At 36.5% G+C, this 10,898-nt stretch overlaps 1 protein-coding gene across 5 annotated transcripts in view; it reads right to left on the bottom strand.

Moving 5' to 3' along the window:
* Positions 1 to 250: 250 nt before the first annotated feature.
* The window catches only part of HIPK3 (homeodomain interacting protein kinase 3), a 92,526-nt gene continuing 81,878 nt past the window's right edge, over positions 251 to 10,898 (bottom strand). For 2 of the 5 annotated variants that reach the window (XM_030333092.2, XM_030333093.1), the window contains exons 9-17: positions 9,587 to 9,708; positions 9,206 to 9,333; positions 8,953 to 9,114; positions 8,734 to 8,796; positions 8,152 to 8,448; positions 7,724 to 7,864; positions 5,760 to 5,995; positions 5,084 to 5,211; positions 251 to 4,231 (exon numbers count right to left, since the gene is read on the bottom strand). In XM_030333092.2, the coding sequence (XP_030188952.1) occupies positions 3,755 to 4,231; positions 5,084 to 5,211; positions 5,760 to 5,995; positions 7,724 to 7,864; positions 8,152 to 8,448; positions 8,734 to 8,796; positions 8,953 to 9,114; positions 9,206 to 9,333; positions 9,587 to 9,708 (1,754 nt within the window). In that variant the 3' untranslated portion in view covers positions 251 to 3,754. The remainder of the gene's footprint in view (positions 4,232 to 5,083; positions 5,212 to 5,759; positions 5,996 to 7,723; positions 7,865 to 8,151; positions 8,449 to 8,733; positions 8,797 to 8,952; positions 9,115 to 9,205; positions 9,334 to 9,586; positions 9,709 to 10,898) is intronic. The other 3 variants (XM_030333091.2, XM_030333095.2, XM_030333094.1) reach the window with 3 other exon arrangements.

The raw sequence follows: 10,898 nt of genomic DNA, 5'->3' as shown, positions 1-10,898 counted from the left end.
GTAGATTAGTTACAGTTAGACAGACTGGCTCATGTCTCAGTTTCACCACTCAGCAGTGGGGCCCTGGACAACTCCCCTAGATATTCTGAACCTATTTCTTCATTTATATAATGGTGAAGACAATAGTACCTATCGCACGGTGGTTCTGAGAATTAAATGCGATGATGTAGGTTAAATCCTGAGCGCCACTAACCTTTTCCTTCCCTCCCCCGTAAAGCAGGACTGGGGTGGACAAAAAGTCAACATGCTGTTTGCTGCAATATATATATTTTAATTCAAAGTGAATCGACAGTAATACACCATAAATTCTTATTTTGACACTCACCAAAATAGTCACCTGGAAAACCCGCTTTTTGTGACAAAGTACAGAAGGCTTGGTCACATTTAAATCACTGAGAACTAGAGAGAAATACTAGCGCAAACCGTAATAGACATTACATCCATAAAAATTTTCCCAGTCCTTATTGTAATATTGCACAGTGCAATTGCTACATGGCAAACTAGTGTAGCATAGAAGTAAAAGCAAAAACAAAACCAAAGAAAGAAAGCCACAAGTCTAAAATTGTTAAACAGTTAACAGTTCAAACTTAGTAATCAAATCTGTATCATTGGGTTCATTAAAACAAATCTTCCTACACCTTGCAGTGTATGATTTAACTTTTACTTAACACAAACCAAGATTAAAATTAGTAGTAGAGATTGTAAAAAGTGAAAAGGCTTTGCTACTACAGTAACATATTTAAACACCCTGAAGGAAAAGAAAACTAAATTATCAGGGTATTGGGTAAAAAAAAAAACAAATAATAATAAATTTGCAAGTTAAAATAGTATGCAAATATGCAACTTGGAAGTCATGCAGTGTTTTATTTAAGAAAGCAGTAAAACCAAAGAAAACTCGTCAAATGGTTTTAAAGAGGGTGTACATCCAAATTCTTGTCAGTTTGTTGAATTTAGACGTTGGCAGGATTTTGACATTTTTAATTCTTAAACACATTAAAAAAACCCATGATTAGAATCAGTTAAGAGCAGAGTACTTAACTGGGGGTACGCCATTACCACACCTTACTATTACATTACGAAAACATTTACTGTTTATTTAACAAGACTGTCAGAGTCTTGGAACTGGAATACAGAAAATCTGACATTTCAGGGTAGTAAACGTGGCCCTGAATGAAACTAAAACTGCGCCAGCTTTGTACCTACTGTACAAACATAAATCGATCCTTTGCACTCGGGGTTTCTGAAACATGCGCTGCCAGTGTGGATTCTGTTCCAAGAAGTGAGCAGATACCAGTGACCTGCTGGACCGTATAAATAAAATTAATAAGCTGTGGAGGGCAGCAAGTTTACTTAAATAGTGACTCCATAAATTTGCCATCTGTAAATAATCTTTTAAATTAATCTTAGGCTACTCCTCTTTTTTATGCGTAATATATATATGTATATATATTTCTATTTATATAAAATGCATAGAATTGATTACTAAAAACACTGAAACTTGTGGGGAAAATTAAGTCCTTCATTTTCAGTGTGACTAAAAATGTACTGCTGGTTTTTATTTTATGATCTAATACTGTAATTTTTAAAATCAATTTCAGGCACATTTATTTCATTGATGATTATTAAATAAAACACTGCTTGTGTTAATGGAGTAAAGAAAAGTTTATCCATTATTAGCTTATTGTCAACGCTGTATTAGAGCTGTACTAGTGGTATGCAATTCATTCATCAAAGAAATGCTGTAAATCCAAAACATTTGGAGAGTTTTTACACTCAAATGCTTTGTACTGTTTATTCCAGTAAATGCTGTAAGATTATATTCCAGATTTTTAAGGAAAAAAAGTTAAGTCAAGCCTGCAAGATACAGCTTTCTCAAGTGTCTACAATGCCAGTATGAAAATAAAAAATTAAGTTACATTGATACATCCAAGTTTTTTATATGCAGTGATGAGCACAAACATTAATAGAGATAAAATACTGATGCAAATAACACACCCCAAAATAACATATGCAATTATTTTCCATCATTTACAATACAGTAGTTACAATGACACTCCAAACAGAAAAGCAAAGTAAAAAATCAAAACCCCAACTTCTATTTCATGTAATTAGACTTATACAGAAATTAGAAGGCTAAGTAACAACTAGTTAATCACCTAATTTCACAGCTATCTGAAGTGGCAATCGTTATATAGCAGCTTATCTATGATACATTCAAGATAAATGATACAATTTATTACTTGCCCATAAGCTAAAACACAGCCTGTTTAATACCTTTCCTTAAAGTCCACCTCTATACTACAATATACTTGAGGTCTATGCAAAAAAGTAGCTACCTTTTATATAGGAAATGGATGATTAAGTCTTTGGTGCTGTAAAAGCAACTTCATTTAAACATAACCACCACCACCACCAAAAAAGAAGAAAAAAGAAAAGAAAAGAATAAGGGAAAAACCCAAGACACACTTCCTAGGGGAAAAAAAAGCATGTAATTTCTGTCCCTGACGGAATGTATTAAATAAGCAAACACCACCAACAAGCAAAACAAGTACTACAATGTAAAAATATTAAAAAAAAAACAAAAACAAAAAACCCTCTCACATGCATAAATGAAAGATTGCACACAAAGAACTCACATCTTTTCAAGCTTCAATAGTAAATATTCTGCTACTATTTATTAAATACTGCATGGTTTGCCCAAGCTAAGATGAAACCACATCATGAATCAATAAGCATTTTGTATTTTCTTTCATTATCTACTCAAAGTCATGCCTACTGCACCTCTAAACATTTCATTAAATCCAATTATACAGCAAACACTCCCAAAATAAACTTAGATTGTATTGCAGTTTCACTTAACAGTATATAAAATGCTGTGTTGTGACAGATATCAACTATCCATTAGATACTGAATCAATTTTTCTTAAGCACTACTAACTGCTTGCTTTTCTTGAAGCTAGATCATTCTGAAAAATCAGACAGCAGAATTCAGCTATAGCAAACATGCTGCCCTCTTAGTAAGGAAAAAACAGCTACGACCTGAAATCATACCACACAAAACCAAAAATGAACATTACTCTATCAAAAGGAAACTAAAGAGTAGATCTGAATTTAAGTGCTGCAGTCCTCAACATTTATATATAGGTAATAACATCAACAACCTCAAATATTTAAGGCACTATGTGTGGAAACGGTTTACAATGCAGCTGAGATTATTAGAACAACATTTAAGAGCAAAGTCTAGGCAACATTTTGCCCATGCAAAGACACATGCAAATGTAAAGAACAATAGCTCAATTTCTTAGGTAAGTGACCCAACATTTATACACTAAGACACAGATAATACAATTCACTTGTATGCTGTAATTCTGACATATGTGCATCTGTTGCTCTAAGTCTGTACACAGAATGGCTTCCCAAATGTGGATGTGTCTTGCACTAGTTAGAAGGCAATTTTATAAAAAATAGCAGGAGCAAAACTGGACTTCTGCTCCCATAAGTCACCTGTCTAGAGTTACTACATAAGAAGATAACATGACCAAAGACAAGTTATACCAAATGTGCAAAACACATTAAAAGTGAGTTTTGTTTTTTTTTTTTTTTTAAAGCTCAAAGTTGTTTAAATTGCACCCAAGTCTACATGATTCAAAAATAATTTTCTTGTGCCATGGCTAATATTTATTAAATACCATGTTTTTATTTTTAATCAAATGTTTATGTCATTGAGCTTCCTCAATATACTCTTTTGGAGTTTTCACATATATGGATACTGGCTGAGTTTTGTTGGACTCAATGGAAATCCAGTATATGCAGGTGATGCTGCAATGTAAGAATGTGGTGGGAAGATTGGTTTGTACTGAGTCTGATGAATGGTTGGGGATGGTAACAGGCGGGGATTTATGCCCACTGGGACTTGGTGAACTATGCCACTGGGATGAGAGATACTGTAAGTTGGATGCTGTAACATAGGTCTTGAGGTACATGGAGAGGCTAGGAGGTGGGCCACCGGTGCAGCACTACTGAGGGTAGCTGATGATGGGTATGGAAGTAGAGTAGGCTGTCCTCCAAGATGTGCATTTCCAGCCAGATGGGCATGCACGGCTGTGTGATTGGGACTTCCATGAGAAAGAGTGAATGGATTACTGGTAACGCTAGTGGGGATATAAGCTTGCTGTCTTCGATGTCCAAAGTTTCCATTCCACTCCTGATGCCCAGATCCAAAGTGCTGAACCTATTCAAAAACACAGACAAAAAATACTGAGTACATATTCTATAAGTTAAAAAGAAAGGAATAAAGGGAAATTACAATATAGTCTGTAACTGATAATCCATAGAGGATCCCTCAGATCTCCACTTCTACTAAGCATAGAGAAAAGTAAAGTATCAATGTTATACACATTAATATTAAACACTTTAATATTTATTACTATGTATTATGATAACATTATATTGCTACTAGTATCACTATCTCCCCCCCCCCCAACATCGCTACTAATAGCTACCGTCTGTGGAGCACTTATTTTATGCAAGGCTAACACCTTACATGAGACATTATTTCATTCCAAAACAACCCTACAAATATAGCTATTATGCCCATTAACTGTGGGCCAGATTTGTTGAAGAGACCTGGCCAAGATCTATGCAGTATTTGGCAAAGTCAGGATTTGAATGCAGGTCTGACTCCAATACCTGTTATCTGTTCTTTCCCAAAATGAAACACTACTGCTGAGCACAGTACCGAACAGATGTGAAGTACTCAGTAAGGCATCACTATTCCCAACGACTAACACAACAAATGCGGCCATCAATCCATCAGTGCACATTTCAGTTGAAAGGTCTAAGACAACAAACACACTAAAAAATTATTTAAGAGAATCTAAAAGCCTAATCTTTCTGAAAAATTCACGCTTATGGATAATCTGGTTCAATACCCTATTAGTAGGCCAATTACTCCTTAGTCACTTGGGATAATGAAAAGGGAAACATTTTTCAAGACTGCATATGGTTTCAGAATCTTTTTTCCTTCCAAATGAAAAACTGCTGAATTTGAATCCCAAAGACTCTTACAAATTCACAAACATACCTGACTGAAATTCAAATGCTGTTGCTGGAATGCGGATGTCAATTTCTGCTGGCGATTACCTGCTGTGGAAGGCTGGTTTAATCTTCCAGGAGCTGATCGTCCTTTTACTAATGGCTGGCAGGTAGAATCTGGCAATGAACAAAATATTAGACAGCTGATGCTTTTTCCTGCTCACATAAAAATGAGGAAGGTCTTTAGGTATTTTACGCAGTAGTGATTTTAAGGTCCGACAACCTTAAAATTAAAGAGAGACGTGGGGGGGGCGCCTGGGTGGCGCAGTCGGTTAAGCGTCCGACTTCAGCCAGGTCACGATCTCGTGGTCCATGAGTTCGAGCCCCGCGTCAGGCTCTGGGCTGATGGCTCAGAGCCTGGAGCCTGTTTCCGATTCTGTGTCTCCCTCTCTCTCTGACCCTCCCCCGTTCATGCTCTGTCTCTCTGTGTCCCAAAAATAAATAAACGTTGAAAAAAAAAAATTAAAAAAAAAAAAAAAAAGAGAGAGACGTGGTCTCAGGATTTCCAGTACTGAATGATATGAGGAAAGATTTCCTTTGTACAACAGGTTTGGCAGGATCAAGTTGGAAATTCAGAGATGATTTTTTGGCAATGTTGTTCTCTGACGTTCCCAAATTAAGACTTTTTAAAGGGATAATCGGGGAGAAGGGGAGATTCAGTTTACCTGTGTTTGCCATATGCTCATCAGCATTTAATCCATTCTCTAGTCCCATCGGTGGCACCACAACAGTACAAACAGCTGGTTTGGTTTCCGTGTTGGCAGAGGTTACCAGTTCCGGGTTCTGACGAGCGTCCTCCACAAAGTTCCTCTCTGCAAATGGACTGTCATGTCCCGAAGAGTCTGATGTTGGAGAGCCATCCACAGTATCACAACCACTTTCCTGTTCTTCATCTGACATACTACAAGAAAGTCTTTTTATGAATAATATGTTTTTCAACATTAAATCTTAAGTTAAATACTATCCAGGCTCCAGGAAGTTGAGAATCTTATTCAGTTATTTCATATCTAATTACAACTTCTTCCTTGTCCAATACTATTTTTTTCATAGATTTTCTAGACTCTCACATTAATTCTCTACTCAGACTGTTAACCCTAATTCTATCCTGTTTAGGTACATCATTTTGGCACTTTATTTTCTCTCCTTTCCCTTCCCACTTGATTCTTAGTAGTAGTTCAAAAAATTCCACTTTATAAACTCCAGGAAATCTCATCAAAACACTACGAAAGAAGCAATGTTCTGGATAATTTAAATGAAATGTAAAAACATATATTCATGTGACCTGGATAGTTCAGATTAAATGCTAATGTTAGGATTCATGCCTTTAGTGGTAATTTGGGTCCTTTTAACCGCATATCTGAGAGGTCTTCCCCACCTTTCCAAAGGCCTAGCCAGAGTCCCATATTTCTCTTCCTGGCCCCATCGGGCCGTGACAATCTCTCTCCCTTTGGAATTCCTACAGCATTTATGGTCTATTTTAGTCATTCATTTCATACTTAGCAATTTGAAGCATCTTTTTATATATATTTATGTATATTTATAGTTATTTGTACACTTATATAATTTTTATATGGATGTATATATTTACAGATATGTATGTATATATCAACTGCCAAACCATATTATAAGCAATCCATAAGAAGATGTGTTAAACCGTCTTTACGTCTTCTAAAGTATACACTATCATATTTCCTGACAAAGGAAAAAAGAGAAAACAAATGTATAAAATTAAGACTTAAAGATTTTTCATATTTTGTTTCCACTAAAAAAAAGAATTTCTAAAAGTTGAAATCAAATGTATTTCACAGAGATGTTTATGGCTTCTCTCTTAACGTGTTAGTACATCACGCTGGCTAGGAAAAGCTCACTACTTTAGTGGCAGTACATGTCCCTGGCCAAAAAAAGAGTAGGAAAGGAAATGTGGATAAAGCCACACAGATTGATCACCAATGAGAAAAAAAAAAAAAAAAAAAAATCCTCCTGGATACTCTACTGACAGTGGGTTATTACTTTATTACACAAAAAATTCCTTGTTTACTTTGCTAAAATGCTACTCTTTGCTAAAATGCTAAAATGTTTATTTTGCTATGTTATTATTCCAAATTGAAGTAGTAACTGTCACCTATGGAGCTGAAGTTGAGGACATGGCTTTCTGCCCTTTCAGAAACAAATGATTCTTTAAAAATCACTTGTTAGTGGGGCACCTGGGTGGCTCAGTTGGTTGAGTGTTCAACTTCAGCCCAGGTCATGATCTCACAGTCTGTGAGTTCGAGCCCCGCGTCAGGCTCTGTGCTGACAGCTCAGAGCCCGGAGCCTGCTTCAGATTCTGTGTCTCCCTCTCTCTCTGCCCCTCCCCTGGTCATGCTTTGTCTCTGTCTCAAAAATAAATTAAAAAAAAACATTTAAAAAAATCACTTATTAGAACCTCAGTTTTTCATTTAGATGTGTTCTACAACAATAAAAGAAAATTATCACTTAAAACCCAAGTGATCTGGTTAAAAAATTACGTCCAAGAAAGAAGCCACTGTGGTAAATCAATAGGTATGTATTAACATAAACAACAAAAGAAATCACAGGCTTTTTTGGCAGTCCCAGTATCTATGGTATACGCCCCCTAAAATTCCTTTACCTGTTCGGTCTCTTGCACGGGGATGGGCTGGACTGCCCCGAGGAGCTGGTGCTCAGAGTACTATCAGGACTGCTTAGCGAACACATCCGATCGATATTCAAAGTGCTCTGGCAAGCTTCACAATCTAGACTATCTTTACATCTAGCGAAGAGGGACGGGAAAGACATGGGTCAAAAATGAGAAGTAGCCAAAATTTACATGAATTAAGGATATAAAGCAGTTAAATGTGACCTACAATGACAAAAATCTAAAGCTATGAATATGGGAGAAATGCTATAATAATCATGTTAGTTACTATTCAGGATGTACACTCCCAAGGACATTGACAGACAAGGGTTAAGTCCCAGAAAGTTTCTTTTTCACCACACCAGAGGGCGCCACCGCTACTTAAGGATGCAGTATAAACACAAACCGCTTTTGGCACTTACTCTCTGAGTGAGTGTCTCTGCGATGTCTCCTCCTCATCAGTGTCACTGCTAATAGTAATCACACTCACTGCAGGACTTGGGGAGTCAGCAATGATGATGGTTTGCCGCTGCTTGTCAGAAACCGATGAATCAGACTCCTGCCTGACAGAGGTGTCACAACAATCTCTTGCTTCTCCTTCTGAGTTATGATTGTCCTGTGTTTCTATACAACGTACTTCTTCAATGTCTTTCCCATTTACTATCTTTGGAGAAATAAATGTTGAATGTGGGACATTCGTATTCTGCAATGAATTACTCCTGCAATCAAAGAAATAATGTGTCATTTCTATAATCAAAATATGTACATGACATTTTTCTAGGATATCTTGTTAAAATGAACAATGTTCAAGATCACGTATATAACATAATAACATATATAGACTGTTTTGTAAATACAAAGTATTATCTCTAGAAATACCAGTGTAGATTGCATTTACATACATTAAAATGGTCATTTTTTGGTAAATGTGATATCTGAGTGTCTAAAATTGTCTAAAATTATATGTAGATAATAAATCAAAAGGGCAATAAAGACAATCTTACCAACTGAAAGCATTTATTTCCTCTCTTCCTGGCTCCCATTCCATTAGTTTTACCAAAATACCTCTGAGAAATTGAGAAGGGAGCTGGCTTAGTGTTTGTAACAAAGCTATCAAAGAGGTCATTTTGAATAAAACAGAGTGACCCTTTAGTGAACATGCAAAATTTACTTTAAAGATTAATTTGCAAAATGCAGAGGAAAGTTAAAATATCAATACCAACCTGTTCTGGCACAGTTTATTTTTCTTTACAGTGGCAGGCTGAGGCCAGACAACATGTGCAATGCCCACACTAATTGGCTGCGGGGCCGATAAAGTTATCTGATTGGTTAGAAGAGGTTGTGGCATCACTGAGTTATAATGATTACTGTGTGAAATCATTTTCCTAGGGAGAAAGTTTAGAAAAATTGAATCCCTCCTATAGCCAGATCTATTTTACAAACTTCACACAAAAAGTATTTTTGTTTTTAACTTACCCCCAGTCTCCAAGCCTCTGTGAGCCAGCCACACCCTCAGAAGTTAACGCGGTAGTAGCCGGAGCCATGGGTGTTACCTGCTGCCAGGCAGGTACCAGCATCTGCTGTGTTCTACCAGACCACGTCTGCTGCGCCACGAACAAAAGAAAAGCTAGTAAGTTACAAGTGATTCGTCATTACTACATCTTAGAATCAAAAATATATTAAGGCAACAGTTATTAATAATTATGTAAAAGCCAGTAACTAAAAAAGATCAAATTCCCATCTGGATCATCTTTTCTGTTTCTCAACAGCACAGGCTGATATGTTACAAGCGGATCACTGCCCTTCTTGAGTATAAGGAGGACAGCACACATGTAAAAATAATAAATTATTACCGACCTGAGAAAGAACTCCTGGTCGGATCTGTAGTGGCTGTACAGCTGGGGCCTGAGTTACAAGTGGAACTGTATTGTCTACTCTTATTGAATAACTCGTGGGTTTACCATGCGTTGCAGGAATACCTGTGAAATAGGAAGAAAAAAAAAACAGTTCTCAAATCAAAAACGATTTCTCTTAACTTACAAAACTCTTTGAAATTCAAAGACTTACTAAAATTCTGATTAGGTTTATAAAATCATCCCCTACATAAAATATTCATAACACTAACAAAACCATCTTTTAGGAAAGTGAGGTACTTTCTATCTACGTTGTGGTACATCATTCCAGAAACTGATATAAAGCTACTCCTTCTACTGCTTTAAAATGCATACCACCAAGTTGCATCATTTACTTTTCTTGAAACTTCCCATTCCTTTTAAAGTTTGCTTATTATAGCTTTATTTCCTTTTCAAATAGTTCTGCCACTATGATAAAGGACATGGAAAGGTGAATCGAACTCAACATCCTGATCCTCTAGCAGGTAAACATTCATCTTTTCATACAGACTTAGCTCTGCCAAGTATTCTCTTCTTTAAAACCTGTAATAGGATCTCACACTTTTAGCACCAAAGAGGGAATGTATCACAACTTCACACTTCAAAGGCCATGATGGTTTACACGATTCAAGAAAATTCAAGGAAGACACACTCATTCCAAGGTCCAAAGGAAAAGCAAAAATAACCTTTCAGACCTAATACGATGATACTGCTAAGCTTTGACCAATATGGCTTCATCTACTAGTAGCTGCTGGAACTCCAGGACAAACATCTTCCACTTTGCTTACCCACTAGGACAAGTAGAAAGGGAGATCACCAGCCACGTTAATCCTGTTAATGTTAATGTTTCTGTGTCATATATTGCAAAAGGACCATGCAGATAGATACTGTCTTATATTAAACTTTGAGACAGTGAAGTAGTATCACCCCAACTGAGAACTTTGACTAACAAGATTTTAGGGACATCCCCCAAGCTCAGAAAGCTCAGTTACGAGAATAAATTCAGTGCTTGATTAATTCCAGCCTCTTGCAGCAGTTACTTTCAGTATAGGCTGGCGGAAAAAGCAGCCATCTTAGGTAAGAGAAAAATACTACAATTGTTTTCTTTTACTATTGAAAAATAACCCCATAATTTTATCGTGCAAATATACTGTAAGTGTTAATCCTGTTAATTTTGTTGTGCTTATTTTTCTTCACAGAGGCTTTTACCCTCCTCCCAGGGTGTTCTATCTCCTGAAATCCACTGAAAAGGCTAGGTAGGGATGAAGTTTAACAAA

Source organism: Lynx canadensis, chromosome D1, assembly GCF_007474595.2.
Source record: "Lynx canadensis isolate LIC74 chromosome D1, mLynCan4.pri.v2, whole genome shotgun sequence".
In the NCBI taxonomy this organism is placed as follows: Eukaryota; Metazoa; Chordata; class Mammalia; order Carnivora; family Felidae; genus Lynx; species Lynx canadensis.
This window is presented reverse-complemented; position numbering and strand designations above follow the sequence as displayed.